This window comes from Maniola jurtina, chromosome 5 (assembly GCF_905333055.1).
Source record: "Maniola jurtina chromosome 5, ilManJurt1.1, whole genome shotgun sequence".
NCBI classification, from domain to species: domain Eukaryota; kingdom Metazoa; phylum Arthropoda; class Insecta; order Lepidoptera; family Nymphalidae; genus Maniola; species Maniola jurtina.
In genome coordinates, this window is record NC_060033.1 from 7997764 (window position 1) to 8020429 (window position 22666).

Sequence of the window (22666 nt, forward strand, 5' to 3'; positions counted from 1 at the left end):
ATCATGAGCGGTTGGGTAGATCTCTATTATTCATGTGACTCAGGCTGAAAAATGTTTGTCGTAGTATACTCGACTAACTTTAGACTCATCCAGGGCCTCTATTTCATGGATAAAGCTGCACGTGACGTGGCACACAGTAGACTCCGACAAATACCTACGAAAGTTTTAGCCGGTCATACGTATATATTTAAATGTAATTCATTTATTACTTAATGTTGAGTAGCGTATAAAAATTGATACCATTGCTTTACCTAGCTTTTATCAAAAATTATCTCATAGAATAGTATTGAATTTGGGTAACTTTAGATTTGTGTTAAACAATGGATACAGAATTCTTAGAGACAAGGACCTAGGTGATACGAGTCTTCGAAATGATAGCAGCTGGGTTTTGGGTAGTTTTGGTTTACCTGAATGTGAATCTAATTCTAAAGTTACCCACATTCACTGTACATTAAGCAATTATTAAAGACAATTTTATTTTGCAATAACTAAACGAATTTAACGACTTCTTGGGGCTATTCACAATTTATGCAAAAATCTCGATTGATTGTCCGCGTTGTCGAACTTTTTGCATATTGTTTTTTTAAACATCGTTTTATGGATTTGCTTTATTGCGTTGCGTAATCATGATTTCAGTCGAAAGTTGTAGACGAAATTAAAATTAGGATTTAACTGGATGACCTAAGAACCTAATAAGTACACCAATAAAATAATATACTCAGCTCAATGTGCATTTATTTAATTTCTAAGTTAGTTAAGAATGCAAATTAATTTAGATGTACTGTAAAAGTAAAGCACTTTTAAAACTGAATTTGTTTTTTATTAATGACATTTTTTTTCGTTACGAAATACCTAACTATTTTTGTTTTTTTTTTTTTTTGTCATAGGAGGAAATATTCTTATCATACGCGATGACATCCGGGGCAAGACATCGGGTTATGTAGGATTTTTAGGGTTCCGTACCTCAAAAGGAAAAACGGAACTTTGTTGTCCGTCTGTCTGTATGTTTGTCCGTCATATGGGGTAGGTATCATATGAAAGGGATTTACCTGTAGATTCTAAAACAGATTTTTATTTATTTTTACGCATAAAAGTTTTTGATTTATCGTGCAAAATGTCGAAAAAAAAATACCCGAATACGGAACCCCGCTGCGCGAGTCTGACTCGCACTTGGCCGGTTTTTATTTACTGAAACCGCTTCGGCGGCCACTTTAATTAAATATTATATTGGGAAGCTCAGAGATCTTACAAAAACATACTTAGGTATATCGGTGCCTCTCTTGGGCGACGCCCATAGGTTCGTCCTAGACAGAGGCAGACCCTCTGTTTGCAACCACTTTGCTATGAGGTATGGCAGTTTGTTTCAAAGAAAGAGACCACTGCATTGCCTACCAAGCTATTTACTCGTCGTACTTACCTACCAGTAAGAGCCGTACTCTGCCTACCCACGAACGGCTCATCTGTTTTGAGGCTAACAGCTAAGTATTACGTCTTACCAAGTTACTCCTAAACTGAATATGGTCGTGCAGACGTACCTATTTAAGAGAGAATATTATTGGCTGATGGGTTTCAAGACTTTCAACCAATGAGATTACGTACCTACTTACCTTAGTCTCTCAAAATATTATGACTGAGGAAATAGCTGATATATAAGTATATGAATTACTTACCCATTGAATTATTATGAACCTACTAACGTACAATTCCCAAAGGATAATATAACCATGATACCTAATACCTATAGGTATTGCAGCCAGCACTACGAGGTAATGTAAGTAAATAAGAGATCAAATTGTAAAAGTATTTATTTTTATTTTTAAGGGTTTTCAGTTTCAGGCATTAGGTAAACATGTGTTCACTTTCTACCAACCTAGGTGTATTAAATAAGTAGTTAATTTTAAACATGAAAATCTACAAAATTAGATTTTAAGTAAATATTTATTCATTTTGCCTACACAACCTCTTTACATTACAACTACACAATGGGTCGTAGTTAGTAGGTACTTATATTTAATCGAGCAACAAAAAAATAAATTTGAGCATACCTAGGTACTGAAAAGTACATGACTGACCAGCATGTGATCAGAATAGGTGAATAGGTAGATACCTAAAGGTAGAGCAAAGATGATGTAAATTGATAAACCCACCAAATTCTTAATTTATTTTTTACAAAACCTGTGATCCCGGGAACTGTAGTAAGTATTATACGTACCTCTCGAAATAATTAAAACAACTTTCGTTCAATGATCGTACCTACTCTGTAGTAACTAGTACCTAACGCATAACTTAATACATATACATATTATTAATATATTTCTGGGGTCGCGCGACATTAAATTACTTAAGTATCTAGAAATCAATAACCCTTAGGTAGGGTACAAGTAAGCCCGCATTTAGGGAAATTGTATGCAGCCACGGGAAAAAAATACGCGCAAGCAAACGTGGGCTTCAAACAATTTACACCACGGTGTTTGGCAGTGTGGACCTCCGCTAAATATTCACATTGGCAGCGAATCGAATTGAATTTCTACAAGTTTACATAGAAACCCATTATAATATAACCCACATAAAACGTATTCCCAATAAAAAAAAATATTGCGCGAATGTGAATGGAGTCTTAACAGCTGTTATACTTTTTGTTCAATTCAACAAAAAAACGTTTCTACAATTTTTCCACTGTTCAGTCGTTACTTTCTCAGCAAAGTACCTATCTAATGCTAAAATATGATCGTAAAACTGTGATAATATTAGGTAGGTACCCAATACCCATTACTAGGTCATCATACCATTTTAAGTTAGGTAAGTATAAGTACAAACATCAAATTTCATATTTACATTACATTAAAGTTTCTATTGAATTATTATTTAAAACTTCAAATCAAAGGAGTATATAAGGTAAGATATCAATTATTATTATTACTCTTATTTACTTGAGTACCTCTTAAAAACACGTCTGTATTTAAATATTATACAGAATTAGATAGGTATTACAATCATCATAAGAATCAATCTTAAAAATTATTTAAATAAGCTTTTAGGTACATAATACACAGCGCAAATTACTTAATTGGTGATTATCTACTTACATATTATATGTCTATATATACAGTTTTTAACCCCCGACCCAAAAAGAGGGGTGTTATAAGTTTGACGTGTGTATCTGTGTATCTGTGTATCTGTGTATCTGTGTATCTGTCTGTGGCCTCGTAGCGCCTAAACGAATGAACCGATTTTAATTTAGTTTTTTTTGTTTGAAAGGTGGCTTGATCGAGAGTGTTCTTAGCTATAATCCAAAAAAATTGGTTCAGCCGTTTGGAAGTTATCAGCTCTTTTCTGGTTTTCTTATTACTTTTATCCCAGGACCACCAGAGGTTACGTATTTTCTGACACAGGAAATATGTACGATTGAGTAGTGTTAGTAAGTACTAAGAAAGCATGCCTAGCCTACGTGCTAGCTTGCGTAGACGGCCAATTTTCAGGTATCTGATAATCAATGTACATAAAAACATTACTTACCTCACGTAAATTCTCCAAACTGATTTTTACGTATATTTTAGGGAATATCCTTAAAAATATGTCGCCAATACTCCCAGACACTTCCCGCGTCGGCCGTATTGCTTTGCAGACGCTTTAAAGCTCCCAAAATAAGTAATTACTTAACTGCACGTAAATTCTGATGCTCCATTTTTATATATGTCCACCAGACAACTATTTTAAAACCTTTTACAAGAAGACAGACCGATCCAGAGGGCCAATCATCCCCTAAATTCAATTTTAATGCCTCTGTGGGTTTGAGCGCGAGGGCATCATTATCTACGCGCATGAGACTGAGTAAGACATGTATTAGGATATATTGACTTCTCTCTCACTCTCTTATAGTTTACTTATGTCAATTAATTATTAATATTTAAAAAAATCTGCTAAAAATTAAAAAAATTGGAGAATTTACGTGAGGTAAGTAATGTTTTTATGTACCTTGATTACCTGATACCTGAAAATTGGCCGTCTAAGCAAGCTAGCAGGTCTGTAGGCATGCGTTCTTAGTACATAGTAACACTACTCAATCGTCCACATTTCGTTCGTCAGAAAATACGTGACGGCTGGTGGCCCTGGGATCTTTCACTATTGTAACAGAGGTTCATAATATTATGTCAATTGGCAAATGTCTAGTTGTCAAGATGGACGTTGCCTAGATACATAATTATTTATTTGAAAATAATGTTTTGGAAAACTCCGATACTTTGGATCGTAGGCGCGGAGTTTCTAATTTATAAAATATTATAATCACAGTTAAACGAGAAAACATCAATTCAATTATAATATCCAACAGTCAACCAAAGGCCACGAACAATCAACCCAAACCCAAACCATAGTCAAACTATTTTTAGGGTTCAGTAGGTATCTGTAGAAAAAAAAAGATGTAGCCTCGACTGTTGTAGTCGCGTAGGTGTGCATGGCACCATTAAATATCGTAGGAGGCGATGACCCTCCGCGCGGCTGAGGTTCCCGCATCGTAGTCGCTTTGTCGCGCAGGTTTGGATGATGCATTAGGCGCACCTTCTTTTTATTTTATCTGCTTGAACTCAGCTTATTTCATCCATCCATCCATCCATCAGCCTGTAAGCGTCCACTGCTGGACATAGGCCTTTCCAAGAGCGCGCCACCAAACACGGTCCTCCGCCTTCCTCATCCACCCGCTCCCCACCACCTTCTGCAGGTCATCGATCCAGCGGGCTGGAGGTCGTCCCACACTGCGCTTACCGGTACGCGGTCTCCACTCCAGAACACGTCTGCCCCAACGGCCGTCGGTTCTGCGACAGACATGGCCTGCCCATTGCCACTTCAGCTTGCTAATCCTTTGAGCTATGTCGGTCGCTTTTGTTCTCCTGCGAATTTCCTCGTTCCGGATTTTATCCCTGAGAGTAATACCCAACATAGCTCGCTCCATAGCGCGCTGAGCGACTTTTAGTTTGTGGACGAGGCCAACTGTCAGTGTCCACGTTTCTGCTCCATACGTCATCAGCTTATTTACTTTGACAAAATACGTTTAAAATTCATCATCATCAGGATCAACCCATCGCCGGCTCACTACTGAGCACAAGTCTCCTCTCAGAATGAGAAGCTACCACACTGGCCAAGCACGTATTGGCACACCTCACGCACCTTTGAGGGAGCATTATGGCCAACTCTCAAGCATGCAGGTTTCCTGACGGTGTTTTCCTTCACCACTTCGTTGTCTGTCTGTGTGTCATCTTTCAAGAGAATCAAAACTTATAAATTGGGTACTTCCCGTTTACGTAGAATCATGAAAGGCAGGTAGCAATATCTTATAGCCCAAGCACTCTACTCCTGTGGCCCAAGTAAAGAGAAAAATCCGACAACTGAATTGTCATTACATAAAAAAAAACTTGTACGGAACTCTTCATGTGTGAGGCAGACTCGCACTTGACCGGTTTTTGAAAGTTATGTCAAATAAAAATTTGACATGCAATAACAAACAAAATGAAATACAAGCCACTTTATTCCTTATTTCATCGGGTGAAAGTCGATTTCAATTTAATCGTAGGTATATCTTGAAAAGCGAACTATTATACGACTACGTAAAATGGGTACATTTTTAAAGCAACGACATGTTAGAAACAGATATTTCGTTTTGGTCGTGTTAAACTATGTGAGTCATTCAGATAATTCTTGATTTAGTGATGTTCGGTCAAAAATATTTCATGGAACGTATAATTAACATAACGTTGATGTTACTTTTGAAGAGATATTAGCTGCCTTATTGGATTTATATTATTATAGAAATTGGGTTTTAGAATGGCACAAATAAACGGTAATTTATGAATAAAGTTTAAAAAGCGTGAAATAAAAATTAAATTAAAAATTTAAAAAACCCCCGACACATAAACCTCTAAAAAGTAAAAAATAATAGGTAAATATGTATGGGCCACTTAAGAATAGTATAAATAGTAAAGTTTTTATCCAAGCGTTCGTTGCGTCGGGGGACCGCTAAAGACTATTCTTTCTACAATAGATGACTTTCATAGTTTATCATAGGTAGCGGTCCCCTGGCGCAACGAGCGCTTGGATAAAAACTTTACTATTTATACTATTCTTAAAGGGCCCATACATATTTACCTATTATTTTTTTACTTTTTAGAGGTTTATGTGTCGGGGGTTTTTTAAATTTTTAATTTAATTTTTATAGCATAATATTTACTGCTGTTTCCGTCACTATATTTTTCAAATGCACACGTTTTTTCTGCTGCAGCAAGAGTTAGGACCACCATTAATACAATCAAAACTTTTTGATAATCGTTATCTTTATAACTATTATGATATTTCTCTTTACGTAGGTAGGTAATTATATACTTACCTACTGAAGTCTTCAGGATAATTTTAAGCAAATTCTCAATCGTAGCAAAACCTTAAATTTTAGCAACTTATCGCATCTTGGTTGCAGTTATCGATTTCTATCGTCACATCATCTTGAGTATCTATGGATAGCTCCTCTGTGGCTAACGGAGCGGGACCAACATTAATGCATTCAAGAGAATCCATAATGCAACGACCATTACAATCTTCGGATTCATCATCTCTCTCAGTAGCATTTTCAAAGTAAGGTATTCTGTGTATTCTATCGCCAATCGGGTTGTGGAGAATTTGTCCAGTATCGATATGATTAAATCCATTGCTCGAATGTGCGATTTCAGTGAGTTCTTCAGTAGACGTTTGAACATTGATGTAGCGAGTCGAGGTCGCCATGTCCTCGACGAATATATTTTGTCGTTGACTGTTGTAAAAGCGTACGGATGGAGTTCCGTTTTTAGGATTTGAAAAAGCAACGTAGCATTCGGAGTAAGGCGGTGGCGGTTCTTCTCGATTGTTATGTTTGTTGGCATCGCTGGCGCATTCTGAGTATGGCGGAGGCAGATCGGCATTGAAGATGAGATCGTTACTTGAGTCGCTGGATTCGGAGGGATAGGCGTCGAACTCGTTTTGCGATGTTTCCAGCTCGCCGTTGTGTGGGAGACGATCTGCAAAAAGTATACAGTTATGAAGATGTGTGTACTATGCGATCAAGTTCTAAGTTTAATAAGTGTAAATTAAAAAAATTATAACACCCCCGACAAGTGAAGGTTACAGTAACTAGAAAAGAGCTGATAACTTTCATACGGCTGAACCGATTTTTTTGGATTATAGCTAAGAACACTCTCGATCAAGCCACCTTTCAAACAAAAAAAAACTAAATTAAAATCGGTTCATTAGTTTAGGATCTACGATGCCACAGACAGATACACACGCCAAACTTATAACACCCCTCTTTTGGGGTCGGGGTTTAAAAATAAATAGGTAAATATTTAGTATGCTTACTACTAGTAGCGAGTACGTTAGGTGTTGGCCATTCCTCAGATCGTCTTCGACGTGCTGAAAATAACCAGTAGTAGTTATAACGTAAATGCTCTCAAAAGTGCTTTTGGTAAAGTTCATAAGTTTGTTTGTAGAGGGTAATCTCTGGAACTACTGAACCGATATTGAATATTCTTTCACCAGTAGAAAGCTGCATTATTCTTGAGTAACATATGCTATATTTTATTTTCAAAAAAATTAGAGATCCCTACAAAAATTGTAATACCCGTATTTACCCGCTACCCGTACCCGTACCCGTACGTAAGTAGCTACCCATGCGAAGCCGGGACGGCTCGTTATTAATAAATAATTATGTACATACATCTTGCGTAATTCCGCGTAAAGCAGCGATCCGTTGCGCGTACCAGCAGCAGCGCCGCGATCAGTAGCAGAGCACCCGCGCCCCAACCTCGTGCAGACTTCCACACTGACCACTCCCCGTCCGCTGTCGTCGTACTTGTTTTTCCTGTCTCAGTCTGAAACGATTGCCAGAAGAAACCGTAACTTGAAAAAATAGAGATCCTCCGGTTTTTTTTTCAATGTTCATGTTTCAGTGTTTTTTCCTTAAATTGATTTTGGTAATTTAAATTAATTTAAAGTGATTATTTTTACACACTGTCTGCGGCAGCAGGTTGTGTTCGGGTCTAAATATTGTACCCAAGGGCGGATCCAGCTTTGGCGCCAGGAGGGGGTCACATAGTCATCAAGAACTTATAATTTAATTTTGATAACAATAGATACAAGTAAAAAGTAGGTAGGTACATAAGTCACGCAGCACTCTTTCAGTGAGTAGGTACCTACATATCTACCTATGGGATTTGTTGGGGTTTGGGGGGTTATCCGGAGAAAAAATCTTCTACTCGACTTGACGGGGTGAATACCTAGTTGCTTAGTGGAATTTTACCTTTCAATTTGACCAAGATTGATTGAAGATTTGAACAAGATAGAATGCAACAAGAAACATGAGCGCGAGCGCAGCGAGCGTAATTTTTCTGTTACAGATAAAAAAGCGAGAGATGAACGAGCTCAGCCATAAAATATGTTATGTTTTAAAGCACCTCACTCTACTTTTCTCATGAAAAATAAACATTTTCTAGGGATATTCAAAAATGTAATCTTATGCGCACGAAGCTTCGGGTAACTACTACAAAAACAACAAATAGAATAAAAGCGCGAGCGAAGCGAGCGCGAAATTTTTATTAATTGTATTTATGAAATAATATTAGCGAAAGTACTTTTCAGGGCTTATCTTTTTAGGTAAAATTTGGTACTATTCAGTGATACCTTGCATTGTATACCTAGGTATTTTATCCCAAAAAAACTGAGTTTCCACGGGGTTTGAATGAAGTTCCGGTAATCAACTAACATAATATAAAAGCGCGAGCGAAGCGAGCGCAAATTTATTGATAGATTTACAAAAAACTTGTAAATTCGAGAACTAACTAGTATATTATGCATTTTGAAAAATAATTTCTTTTGGCTACGGTCATGTTAACAATAATAACATTTCAGTTAAAACACACGCACTGGAATAATGAGAAAATGATTACTTACCATTTCTTGTAATTAATGAATTTGCAGCAACAATTTTTAAGAATACTTATTTTATTTATTACGGTATAGTTACATGGTACTCTCATAAACACATTAGGTATACGTAGAAAGTTTTAGTTTTTTAACTTAGAACTAACTATGTTATGATATTATGTTGAAGTTTAGTCGTTCCGATTGAGGTTAGGTCTAGCTAGACGTTACATACTAAGTAGTCGACAAGCGCGCGCAAGTGTGGCGCGGTAAAATTCAAATTTTCGATGCGTTCGTTCCCAAACGTTTGCCATCATACAAAGTTATTATCACACTAATATTATAAAGGCGAAAGTTTGTATGTGTGTGTGTGTGTGTGTGTGTGTGTGTGTGTGTATGTTTGTTACTCCTTCACGCAAAAACTACTGGACGGATTGGGCTGAAATTTAGAATGGAGATAGATTATACTCTGGATTAGCACATAGGCTACTTTTTATCCCGGAAAATCAAAGAGTTCCCACGGGATTTTTAAAAACTACATCCACGCGAACGAAGTCGCGGGCATCAGCTAGTATTATATAAAAATTAATTAAATATTGAAGATATGTAGTTACATAAAATCTGTATGGTGACAAAATATATAAATAAAATCATTATGTTCAATTAGTGGTCCACCTAAGTCCTGGAACCAGCTCAGGGGGGGGGTCATGACCCCCATGACCCCCCCCCTGGATCCGCCGTTGATTGTACCTACCTACTAGTACTACATATTCTGATTTAACCACTGCAAAATAAACATGATTATCATTATCTATCTAGCAGATTATCTAGTTCAGTCTCGTAAATGCTGTTGAGTGTCTTAAGAAATCTATGGGAATCTAAATGCGAGTCGGATTCGCACACAAAGGGTTACGTACCACCGTACGAAAGAACCAACACTTTTTAATTAAGTAATTTAATTTCCATGGCGATTGTTTTGAAATTCTTATTACTTGTTATTATATAATACCTGTACATATTCTGCGAAAATTTCGACTCTCTACCTATTATGATTCACGAGATACAACCCAGTGACAGATAGACGGACGGACGGACGGTCGAACGGACAGAGGTTCGGGTTCATAATGCCTAGGTATTAAAAAATAGGTATGTTTCCAATAATTACTTACCGAGAAATCGTTATCCGGTAAATGCCAGGGCGCTCCGAGTGGGCCAGGTCTCCAGACGGTGGATGAGGTGGGCTGCGCAGCCGAAGCCGTATCATCTGCTACATTGCCCAATCTGAAATGATTGATAACAATAAAAAGGTTTTTGATGCAATAGGTTTGCAGAATTGCTACTCGAATTCTGACGCCGACCGTACCTAGCCAATTTATAAACATTATAAGTAGGTAATATCATAAAGAGAAAAGATTTATTTGTTTGTAATTTTGATAAACTCAGCAACTACTGTACTGATTATAATATAATTTATCAAAGGTTTGATATACGGTATACCCGAGCGAAGCCAGGCGGTAAGTATAAAAGCTAGTAAGTATACCTGATGAGTTGTCTAAGCTGATTGGGCGTGTAGAGCAGGATCTCTGGACGGTGTACTCGCGGCCAGTCCAGTCTGGCGTGAAGTTCTCGCAACCGACGCAGCTCCTGAAAACAGTCATCCATACTATCCATACTAATATTATAAATGCGAAAATGTGTTTGTCTGTCTGTCTGCTACGTTTTCACGGCTCAACCGCTGAACAGATTTTAATGATACAGTTAGTTTACATCCCGGGGACGGACATAGGCTGCTTTTTATCCCGGAAAATCAAAAAGGTCCCGCGGGATTCTTAAAGGCTCATCCGTTTATCCGATATATATGTTTGGAACAGAGGTAGTTTGCGTCCCGGAAATTGACATAGGCAACTTTTTATCCCGGAAAAGCAAAAAAGTTTCTACGGGATTTTAATAAAACTAAATCCACGCGGACGAAGATAGTGACCTGCAGGTGCAACTGATGCGCGCGCGCTGTGATCTCGCTGAGCTCGGCGAGCGTGACGCGGCCGCGCCGGCGCCGGTAGCGCTCGATCTCCGACCAGATCGCCGGCAACGTTGGCTGCATCCTCTGCAACCACAGAAATTGTTTTTAACCCCCGACCCAAAAAGAGGGGTGTTATAAGTTTGACGTGTGTATCTGTCTGTGGCATCGTAGCTCCTAAACTATTGAACCGATTTTAATTTAGTTTTTTTTGTTTGAAAGGTGGCTTGATCGAGAGTGTTCTTAGCTATCATCCAAGAAAATCGATTCAGCCGTTTAAAAGTTATCAGCTCTTTTCTAGTTACTGTAACCTTCACTTGTCAGGGGTGTTATAAATTTTTAATTTACACTTGTTTTATCTTTATTTCTTTTGACTAAATATTAGCCCCAACTTTAGAAGTGGCAGCGGCGTGAGATTAGCCAGGTTAGGCCGCTATCATCTTAGACTGCATCATCACTTAGTCACCATCAGATGAGATTGCAGTCAAGGGTTAAATTGTATCTGTATTTAAAAAAAAAGATTCCGCCGAATAAAATTGAGAACCTCCTCCTTTTTTGAAGTCGGTTAATAAAGATTGTCGCCGTGCCGATCCATCATTGTGCGTTATTGTCAAATTAGCTAGGTACTTAAAACCAACGAGGCAAGAAATTAGCTAAATTCTACTATCGCATCCACTGTGTCCACACTAACAACTCTGCTCTTCGCATCTGCAGGTGCTCCAATGGCGCCACCGTTGGAGTATGTCCAAGTAGATGCCTATATTAGGTACTACAATGGAAATTGGAATGGGTAAGCGCTCTCACTAAGTACTGGGACAGTCGTAGCAGATGCTCACAGCATAGGTACATGTTACTTAGTTGATGTGCGGATAACATGACGGCTTTTGATAAGCCGTCGTGTCTCGTGAGACGTAACAGGCACATCGGTGGGTGCTACCTACTGTGTTTTAGCATGTCAATGAAACCCATCCAAGTTAGTGCTAACTTCTAGTGAAATAGGCACTACCTACTAAGTAGGTACTAAATACTAATTCTTATATGTAGTAATTCGCATATATTTATCAAAGTGCCTGAGCCACTACATTTATAGAAACTGCATTCTAGAACAGCTTGCCTAATTACAATGTGCAACTCAAGTGACGACTGCTCATTTTTTCCATTCCTATTATAAACTCTATTTTCTGAGCAATTAGCACCAAAACAGTATGAAATAAATGCAATCTAATCTACGTTATAGGTTCAGGTGGGTAGTTATTCATGAAAATCGGCCAGTACGCATGCCGGTCCTACCGTTCACGCTTGATGGCTATTTATGCCAAATCAATTATTATTATTACTTAATTTAGCTATGTCTAGACTAGATTTGAGGAGATTTGAAAATTAGGGATTGAGGGGACTTTATAGTTTAATCAATGTTATCTTTTTTTTATAGACTAATTTAATAATGTATTAACCTACCTAGGTAAGTATTATATTACCTCGAGAGTTCGTCGAGACTCGAGAACTGCGTTGGTTGAACTAAATATTTTTTTTGATTCATTTCTTTAGATCTACAACATAGGCTTCTCATTCTTAGTTAAGTTAGCACCTATAGGTAGGTACCTCGCGATTGGTTCACCGTTTCTACTCGTAATCCAACCCTTTGCTCTACCTACTAAATACTACTTTAAGTAATATACCACTAACGCACTATATTTCCAGGCTTTTTTTTATTGAAAATTGTTGAAGTCAACCAACCAAAAAATTGAAACAGTAGGTGGTCAAAAAATACCTAATCCTATTACTTACAAGTTTTTTAGTACCTAAGTATATTATCGAGCTACCTCCTAATATGTGTAAGTGGCCAGAGATATTTTAGTTTTTTTTAAAGTGATTGTATCTATATCTATACTAATAAATAAAATTGAAGTGTCTGTCTGTAATTTCGAAATAACTACCACATATTAAGGTCATATGGTTATTTGAACGATACCATAACTGAATCACACGTTTTTAAAATTTTTGTCTGTCTGTCTGTCTGTCTGTCTGTTTGAAAAGGCTAATCTTCGGAACGGCTGAACCGATTTTAACGGGATTTTCAAATACAAGTAGAGGATTGACCAGGGTGTAACATAGGCTACTTTTTTAACCGACTTTCAAGAAGGGAGTTGTGTTTTTCTACCTATGTACACCGAAATCTCCGAGATTTCTGAACCGATTTGCGTCATTTCTTTTTTAATCGATAGAGGAACTTTGTGACATTGTTTCATAAAAAATTTGGATTCCAACTCCTCAATCCTGATGCTGCAGGGGATCTGACCAATCCACGCGGGCGAAGCTGCGGGCATCAGCTAGTCTATACTAATAAATAAAATTGGATCTATAATAAAATTATAAATTGAAGAGTAGAGAACCGTTGCTATCGATTCAAACATTTTCACCATCTTCCAAATTATACCGCGAAGGTCAGAGTCACTTATTAAGTAGATTTTGATTCATAGTAGGTATAGTTAAAACACCCGAGTCTGAAATCGTAGATAGGCTATGTAGAATCTGCAATGCAGTTGCGATCGAACAAAGCCCTGAATAAATAAATTGCCCATCCTCAAAAGCTCTGAGAAGCTTAGAAAAATGTGATTATTAATATTATTAATTATATTTTTCGTAATTTAAATTCGTATTTTGCTGAAAAGGTTAGGTATTATAATAGGCAATGCTAATAACTATACAAGTTGAATTTTTGTGCTTTTTTGTACCTACTTATACTGTACTTAAGTAAGTAAGTAATTACAATTTAGGTTCCATAGGTTTTAAATAGAATCTGAAATGAAAATATAAACGACAATTCTATAAAACATTACTTTATTTATGCTTACAATGCTTACAAAATAATATTTACTTGGGCAACTATTCTTACAGATTCACTGTACGTAATAATAATTATGACAGTGAAATCATAAGGCCATTAATATAATTTTGAAACACCAATAATATAATTTTGAACCCTACGTTTAGCTAAAATTTATAAAAGCTAGTATTTTACAGGGACTAATGAATAATGAAATCTAGTTTACCTTGAAAAGTTTAATTAATTAGGTACATTTAAGTAAATAACCAACGATCTCTAAGCGATCTCTAAAGTGGCAAGTACACTTACCGAAAACAAAACTATTCGATTCACTTTCACTTATCAATCGATATTTTTAACACTGGATAACAAGCTGTAAGGTTTCTTCAAATCCTGACATATAACTCTAAGTATAAGTTTGTTAAATAAACTGGTTATTTGTGTATGAGTTTGTTAGGAGATTGTAGAAAATACGAGCAGTGCTTGTTCTAAACAAATACTTACGCGACTGTACTGCGCAAGCGTGGTTACCGAGTTGCGCCCCACGCAGTTACCTGCCTGCGAAACCTGAAAAAGGATACTTAGAAAAGGGACTAGGCATCGATAAACTAAACCAAACTCTTATCTAAGAGAAAATAGATCTATCATGCCCCAAAGTACAAGAACTACGCTATACTATAAGCTACTTCCATACTAATAATATAGTGTGTCGGTCTGTCTGTCTAGGCTTTTTACAGCCTAGCCATTTAAAACCGAATTCCACCAGCTTAGGCCGGGAACAGAAAATCAAAGAATTCCCAAGGGATTCTTAAAAACCTTAATTTACATGGACGAAGTAGCGGGCATCATCTATATATAGTAGCTCTCTATGTAGCTTGCATCCCGGAGACGGACAATAACATAGGATGCTTATTATCCCGGAAAATCAAAGAGTTCCCAGAGAGATTTAAAACCGGTACCGGGCATCATCGAGTAGACAGTAAATAAATCTGTAGATTATTATCGCCTTTTGTAAACTTAAGGATACTCTCATAGCTGTCTAACTTTCAGACCAATCTAGAAATGCCGAAATTCCGAGTCCAAAGCTGAAACTCCATTTCGCAAAGGCTTTGAACTAAGCAATCCTGAATTATGTATTTATTGTTGAATTTTATTTGAATGAAGTAGGTAATGTTTGTTGCTGAGTTCAACTCTAGTTCAACTCGATCAAAATGTGTTCAAAGATTGCTCAAATCATGTTCAACGCGTTTTCGAATAAAGACCAACGTCTTCCAATTTTCCCTGTCCTTACCCAGATCCATCCGACCCTTCCCTAGTGTTTGTAAGGTTTCATCACTATTTTAAACCTTTCGTATGCCCTATGCCTTTCCGAATTCCATTGTGTGGTTTGTTCATCTTATGTATAGCGTGTTGATATGAGATGAATAAGTCGCTAGTTCTTGTTAGGTAGGCCTAACCTAATCAAGTATATTTGGCTTCGATGAGTGACAGGGTCGTCCGCTGGCACAGTTCACTAACAGTTCTGTAATTATGTAAGATAATACTATACATCGATTTGGGAGGAAAGGGACGGGAGAGTCGGGATCGATGGAGGCCGACACTCCGGCGCCTACAGACTCCGACGTGGGCACACTGGGTTAAAGACTTACTTAATAATATTTTTTCAATGATTTAGGTACTTGTCACATACTTGTTATTTTATACGTTCAGTATATTTTAATAACAAATAGTTCGATCTGTTTGCGCGCTATGGTGGGACAGACAAGCAGAAGATACATATCTTTTTTACGACTTTCCTGGCGCAGTGGTGAGCGCTGTGGTCTTATAATTAGGAGGTTCGATCAGGGGTAAGTACTAAGTATTTGCTTTAATGAAACTGTCACACCCCTTCCAGGTTTGCCCGCTACCATCTTAGACAACAATCCTCACTTATCACCAGGTGAGATCGCAGTCAAGGATATAGGAATAAAAAAACGGGAATGATAATAATTACCTAATTATTAACCTGTATGTATCGACTATGAACTCAGATCATTTCCTATCTCAAATTTTTGATAAGTAAGTAGGTATTCCTAGCTATTTCGTACTCCAAGGTGGCACAGTTGTCTAAAACTTGGAACAAAAATATGAAAAATGACGTAGGCCAACGAGGCCTTACCTACGCAGGCAGGCGTTTACAATCTCTATTTAGCTGAAAGAAACAAGTTTTTTCCTTCATACTGTAAAATTGTCAACTCAAAGTTAAAATTGAGATAATACCAGTTGCCAGTTCATACTCGATATGGCTCATTGTAGCCCCGTCTTTACAAAGTGCTCTCTTTCGGGAGAAAAATGAAAGACACCCAGCCAGCCAGTTCCACTAACACCACACACAGTCGTAGTTGTAGCAAATACTAGAACTCGTAGAAATACTATAGTATTTACAATAATTGTACGTTAAAAATATGTGATAATCAAAAGAAATAGAGGATAATAAATTATGAATAACGGTTTAAGAACTTAGTTTTTGAAAATAGTTTCAAAAAATCACAGGTAAGTGAACAATAATTAAATCAATAATAAATAATATTAGGTAGGTAGGTTATAGGTACGTAGGTATTTAATTTTATTTTCATATTGAATTCTTAGATTTAAACGTAATCATGAAAATAATATGTACCTATTCATCCCTTGATTTTAGCTTTTTAAATCAGATACCTAATAATATTATATACATATCTAGACCTGCAAATCAAAAATAATTATCGATCCTACTCGTGCCTAGGTAGGTATGTAGTTTTTAAGATTGTGAGTTTGATTGTTTATTTGGGATAATCCTTGAATATGCAAATTGACATTTTTTTTATAGTTTGTCTTTTGAGAAAGTGTGTCTCTGTCTGCTAGCTTTTGACGGCTCATCCGTTAAACCGATTTTGATGAAATAAGGTTCAAAGATGAAGTTTGGTTAAAAATCCTGTGGAAACTCTTTAATTTTTCGGGATAAAAAGTAGTCGGGTTTTTCGTTAGGATGCAAACTATCCAGAGATAGTCATGGTACAGATACAAAATTCCGTATATCTGTAGAAGAACCAGAGTATCCGACATAGCTAAACTGGTTGTGAAGCTGGAGAGGCAATGGGCAGGGCTCGTATTCGAAAACGCGATAGTCGCTAGAGTTCCAAAGTATCGCGACCTTGCACCGGGAAGGTCAGCTTTGGAAAACCCCCCACTAGGTGGACAAATGGCATCAAAGGAGTCGCAGGGAGCCGCTGGATTCAGGCGGCGCAAGACCGTGTTGTGTGGAAGTCCCTACAAGAGACCTAGCCCAACAGTGGACGTCTATCGGTTGACAATGCTGCCCTCGTAACTCTATTTGCAGTAATCGACACATTTGAGTTCTTCACTTTTTTACAAAAATTGACTCCTAAGGAGCTTTCCGACACGACAAAAAATAATTTTTGAGGAATATTTTCATTGGAATATGTTTTTTGCTAAGGATTCTGGCAGTACTTGCATGAAAATTTTAGCTGTGCTAAGGAAAAGTGCATTTTCTCCGAACCGTTATTTTGCAAGTGCTGCGTTTTCAATATGAAGGGCGATGATGATGATAATGATGATTAGTATGGAAGTAAGTGATATTGATTTTCACTAAACAGATTTTTAGATTGTATTTTGTGGTTTAGTGGGCATGGCAGGTATCGGCGTGCTGGGCGGCGCGAGCGGCGTGCTCGCGGCGGAGGTGTGCGCGCCGCTGCTGCTGCTCTGCTGGCTGTGCTGCTGGCCCGACGACGATAGATCCGGTACCTACTTACTACGATACGAACGTTCGATACGTTGAAACTATTAAATCGCAGAATGGCATATTCTGGCAGTACCTACCTATTCGTAGGTAAATAAAGGACTTATTATATATAGGGTTATACAGTAAAATCTTAGTATTTATCGCAGCTTTTGCAATAACAAATAGGTACTTACGCTACACAATAATCGCATGCAATCAAACACATGCATGCATGCATAAAGTAATAAGATATAATCTAGCTTATTACCTTATTACATCTATTTATTATTTGTGTGCCTATATTCGTACGTATTTTAGCAAATATATACTATCTATTATTTTCTTTTCAGATTCTAGCTCAGAAATGCATCCTCAAAAGCCTGTTATTTCTAATGGTATGCGTATGTACTAATATTTCCTTCTGCTTATATTAAGCTTGTTTATACTTAGATACCTACCTATCTTTCTCAATTAGGTACTACATTTTGTTTATTAATATCATATAATATTTATTAGATAGCTGTAGGCATATTACCTAACTACTATTTTATCTGACCACTGCCATTTTATTGAAGAAGGAAGTAGTGTCTTATAAAAGAAGGGCACTTAGTATCTTCTTTCATAAGTACCTATAATATTAAAGTATCTATCGTGCTAGATTATAATTTACTTTGATTTCCTTACAGAATCGAGTTCACGACATCGACATCGTTCCAATGAATTATTTGGTCGACGCGGTTTCGCCAGCAGCGCCGTATCTCTACACCTACCGAGCACTTCTGGTTTGTTGATTAAATTATAGATGATTGACGACGGCTGCCATCGACGCGCTGGCGGCTGCCGTCGACGCGCTAGCGGCTGCCGTCGACGCGCTGGCGGCTGCCGTCGACGCGCTAGCGGCTGCCGTCGACGCGCTGGCGGCTGCCGTCGACGCGCTAGCGGCTGCCGTCGACGCGCTGGCGGCTGCCGTCGCGGCGCGCTGGTGGCTGCCGTCGACGCGCTAGCGGCTGTCGTCGACACGCTGGCGGCTGCCGTCGCGGCGCACTGGCGGCTGCCGTCGAAATGCGACGACAGCATTAAAATAAGTACATATTCGGCAACTGACCACAGCAAACTTAAAAATGTTTTTTTTCACCCACAAGGAGTTTCCTGGATAATACTAACTATAGAAGAATAAATTGTGAACTAATAAGTAGTATATTATTAAAAAAATTCAGGAACAACTGCACTCCCCACAACTTTCAAAATCATAGTCCCACCCAACGTTTGCCTGATAGACGGTAGGTATCAATCAAAAGTATATAGGTATACAACTGTAATATGCTATTAATTGTCAACCTTCAGGTCAAACGAAACAGCCATTATCAGCTCACAGGAGTCATGAGGAAATAAGAGGTCGTCGCAAATCACATTTTGATCCAAACGAGCAAGAGACACGGTACCACTCAGCCCCAAGTGTCATAGATGAGGTACTGCATAGAAGGGACTGGGAGCGTTCTACCAAGGACCTTTACATACCACTTAAATCAGACAATGAGTTTTCAAACACTAGCGATGTCTCTGATAAATCAGAAAAAGACGATTCCGTTCTAGGGAAATCAGATGAACAAATTATAAATAAACCCTGCAAGAAACATCATAAAAATATCAAATCTTCCCGAAAAACAAATCTCAACAAAGAATCATTGAATGATGATGTGAAAGACCAAGATGTGACTGAAACCATTACTAACTTTTATATCGGCGAATCAAGCAACACCACAAGCCCCGAATATACAAACGAAGTCAAAGCTGATGATAATACTAAAACAGTATACAAGCCAAAGGAAGCAAAACAAAGTCTCAATGAATCGATAAGGACCAAGGACCGGCAGAGGCCTCTTGTTCCTCTCACAGAATATCAAGTTACTGGTTTCGATGCTCTTGATGGTATGGAGTTGGATAGATCTGGCGCTGTGCATCACTCAGTGGAATCTCGCTCAAGTCTTTATAACACTCATTCAATACCAGCACCACCACCTTCTGTAGGTTAGTAAAATATGTATATTTCACTTAAAAATACCGGCCAAGTATGAGCCGGACTCACGCACAGAGGTTTCCGTACTCGGGTATTTCTTTCGACATTTTTCACGATATATCAAAAACTATTATGCATAAAAATAAATAAAAATGGATTTCAGATTTATTCCTTTACTTGTGCTATAAGACCTACCTGCCAAATTTCATAATTCTAGGTCAACAGGAAGTACCTACCCTATAGGTTTTCTTGACAATCACGACGGACGGACGGACGGACAGACAGACAGACAGACAACAAAGTGATCCTATAAAGGTTCCATTTTTCCTTTTTAGGTACGGAACCCAAAAAATTGATAGGACTGTAAGTTAATTCGTATTATCGCACCCACAGAAGCTGTAGGCTATGAATGGGAAGCCTCCTATCTTGAAGAGACCGGAACAGCAGGCGTGTGGCGCGCTCCCGCTCCGGTGCCTCCACCGGTACTAGCTCCAGTAGGCTGGTCAAGAGCCAGGCATGCCAGTGCTGGCGATGTTCTGGCGCCTGTCGTTCGTCCTCAGTCCGGAGCGCTTTCTGGTGATATCACTCTTCTTTATGGCTGATTCACACCAATTGCGTACGCTGCACGTACACGTGACACGTGCGTAGTGACGCGCGTGAACCCGTAGACATAACTGCACGCATTACGTCTACGTGAACGTTCACGCGACGCAAGCGGTATGACATGTTTCATACAGTTCCATACATTACATTACAACGCAATGGTACGCGTGCGCTACGGCTACGCTCGCGCTTACGCCACGCTTACGCAGCCTGTGTGAACGAGCTGTATATTAGTATAATTTTGTACAATCTTTTATTTTATCGGCTGCAGCTGGTTAAATCGATAAGAAAATCTGATTTCGCGATTTTAATACTTGTTAACTATATTATTCACATGCAGATAGCTGTAGGTATATAATAGGTATTCCTATTAATTGGTAGCCCATATTTTCATTCCCATTGAGTAAGAAGTTACAAACAAAATTCGAAGTTATTTTACCTAAGTAACATTGTAAAATATTTAATATCTACCCATCAATTCCCTGTTTCATATACCTACAACTGCAGTCTTTTCAGTGTATAAAACACCATAGTAAAATTTTGTGTATCGTTTTTCAGAAAGTGACCTGGATTTCGAGCTAGAAGGTTGCGACGAACCGCCACCAGCGTATGACGAGGTACAACTCCTGGCATCTCTTGATAAGAAAGAAACTGCTATCTAAAGTTTTTAAATAAGCGCCCAAAAGAATGTTAGCCCTGGAGAACAATTTAAGTACATAGTTTGATTTGGAAAGAACCTCATTCATCATTCTTTATTACCTATTTATTATTTTTGTTTACAACATTTATTTCAAAAGTACATCGTGTACACATTGAAGACTCCATAATATTGAGTCAAAGACTTTCTTTATAAATACTTTGATTTTCTTAATTTGCTGTGATTGTTTTAATATAGGATGCTAAGGCAAGATAACAGTATTTTAGATCTTTCTGCCTGTCTAAAAGATCGTGAACTTGCTGCAGCCTTAGATAAAAGACAAGAAGTATTTAATTACTTCTATATAACTAAAATAGATACTTACATATTTTTCTATGATTACGTTATCACTTAAAAACGCAGTTAAGTAAAAAAATCAAATCTTTTACGAACTATTTATGTACTTACGAACCCACCTACCTGTATTTAGAATACCCCTGGAAACCTGTCTCTCTTTTCCACTATATACGCGTATTTATGCATTAAAAATGCCGTTGTTTTCGTACGCACGTGCGATATAGTTACTAAACTAATCGAATGTAAAATATTTAAAAATATACTGTAAAATGTATTGAAATATTTTTGAAATAAAATTATTTTTGTAATTATGACCATACAATATGTAACAGCGATTTACAAAAATATCAGTGCCATAAAGTAGGTATAACATTTTTCTGTAATTTCTAAAGATGATGTACCTAAGCAGTTATATTATTTAAGTTATTTTAAGGTCTAGTCAATTAAAATTAGTCTTGTTGCTCAGAAATCAATTCCTACAATTCCTTGTAATTTACTACAGAGAGAGCATTATGTACAAAACTGTACCTACATGCAAATGAGAAAGTTCTTTTGACTAATTACTCTTTACACCTCAAAAGTTTGTTGAAAAGTCTCGTAATAAAGTGGTGAGACCGCTATTTGTAACGCTTTGTACTGACTTGTTGTTATTGATTTTAATTGAGTACCTATGTATAAATATCACTTAATTTTTTACATGAGCATTAAATTATAAGTACTCAATTTTGAATTTGAGCATCTCTAGGAGAGTTTACACTCCTGGTTGAGACAGTTAGACGAATCTAACTCGTCATCATCATTATCATTAACCGATAGACGTCCACGTGCTCAAAAAAGGGATTATCTGGAAAGTTTTCCGGGAGTTTTGAAAATTGGTAATTTTATAGATAGCAACTCGCTCTTTTCTGATTATCACTTTGACACCTAGTATCTAATTGGCGCTATTTTTCCAGTATGGAGGCCGAGTGGCAAAGTTACGAAGTGGCAAAGTGAAAATTTGAAAAGAGTAAATAAATCTATCCAATAATTTTCAAAACCCTCGGATTTTTCCAGGTAAAACTACCAAATGGCTGAGCTAAGGTGTTCTATTTTAATGAAGCTGTAATTTTCTTTCAATTGCTGCTTCATATTTTCCGGTATTGTAAATTGCTGAAATTATTCTAATAAACTGTTTTCGACCAATTTTTAATATATTTTATTTCCTGTACCTAAGCATATTCCAACATTTATTTTACAAGCTAATAGTGTCAGGTTTTTACAAAACTTCAGTTTCACGCTGAGGTAGTAATTAATGGACCTTTATTTAATTACATAATATTTTACAGATATACATTTAGGTACCTTCTTAGGTATACAGATTTACAACAGCATTAATATATCGAAAAATGAAAAAGTTATACAATAAGATTATATCGTAAGAAAAAAAATGTTCTTACGAGGCCTTCGCAGCAGAGAATTTCAAAGGCAATTTCAGCACGTTCTTTGATCTTACTTAAAACGAGTGAAAAATGCGA

At 37.4% G+C, this 22666-nt stretch overlaps 2 protein-coding genes across 2 annotated transcripts; one reads left to right on the forward strand and one right to left on the reverse strand.

Moving 5' to 3' along the window:
- Positions 1 to 6211: 6211 nt before the first annotated feature.
- Positions 6212 to 14392, reverse strand: LOC123865616. Its single transcript, XM_045906771.1, has 7 exons — positions 14088 to 14392; positions 10916 to 11038; positions 10475 to 10578; positions 10104 to 10215; positions 7733 to 7886; positions 7375 to 7428; positions 6212 to 7037 (listed from the first exon to the last, which is right to left on the reverse strand). The coding sequence occupies exons 2-7, from the start codon at positions 11033 to 11035 to the stop codon at positions 6436 to 6438; spliced, it is 1146 nt and encodes a 381-aa protein (XP_045762727.1). The 5' UTR covers positions 11036 to 11038; positions 14088 to 14392; the 3' UTR covers positions 6212 to 6435.
- A 1760-nt stretch (positions 14393 to 16152) lies between these two features.
- Positions 16153 to 20820, forward strand: LOC123865110. Its single transcript, XM_045905958.1, has 7 exons — positions 16153 to 16310; positions 17441 to 17557; positions 17889 to 17933; positions 18225 to 18320; positions 18883 to 19566; positions 19949 to 20131; positions 20717 to 20820. The coding sequence occupies exons 2-7, from the start codon at positions 17446 to 17448 to the stop codon at positions 20818 to 20820; spliced, it is 1224 nt and encodes a 407-aa protein (XP_045761914.1). The 5' UTR covers positions 16153 to 16310; positions 17441 to 17445.
- The last annotated feature ends 1846 nt before the right edge of the window (positions 20821 to 22666 follow it).

Coding starts and splice junctions, on each gene's coding strand:
- LOC123865110 (XM_045905958.1), top strand. CDS start 17,446: ATGGCAGGTATCGGCGTGCTGGGCGGCGCGAGCGGCGTGCTCGCGGCG. Junction 17,934..18,224: donor AAAGCCTGTTATTTCTAATG/GTATGCGTATGT, acceptor ATTTCCTTACAG/AATCGAGTTCACGACATCGA. Junction 18,321..18,882: donor ACACCTACCGAGCACTTCTG/GTTTGTTGATTA, acceptor GTCAACCTTCAG/GTCAAACGAAACAGCCATTA.
- LOC123865616 (XM_045906771.1), bottom strand. CDS start 11,035: ATGCAGCCAACGTTGCCGGCGATCTGGTCGGAGATCGAGCGCTACCGG. Junction 7,429..7,732: donor TACGCGGAATTACGCAAGAT/GTATGTACATAA, acceptor GGTTATTTTCAG/CACGTCGAAGACGATCTGAG. Junction 7,038..7,374: donor TAACGTACTCGCTACTAGTA/GTAAGCATACTA, acceptor TACTTTTTGCAG/ATCGTCTCCCACACAACGGC.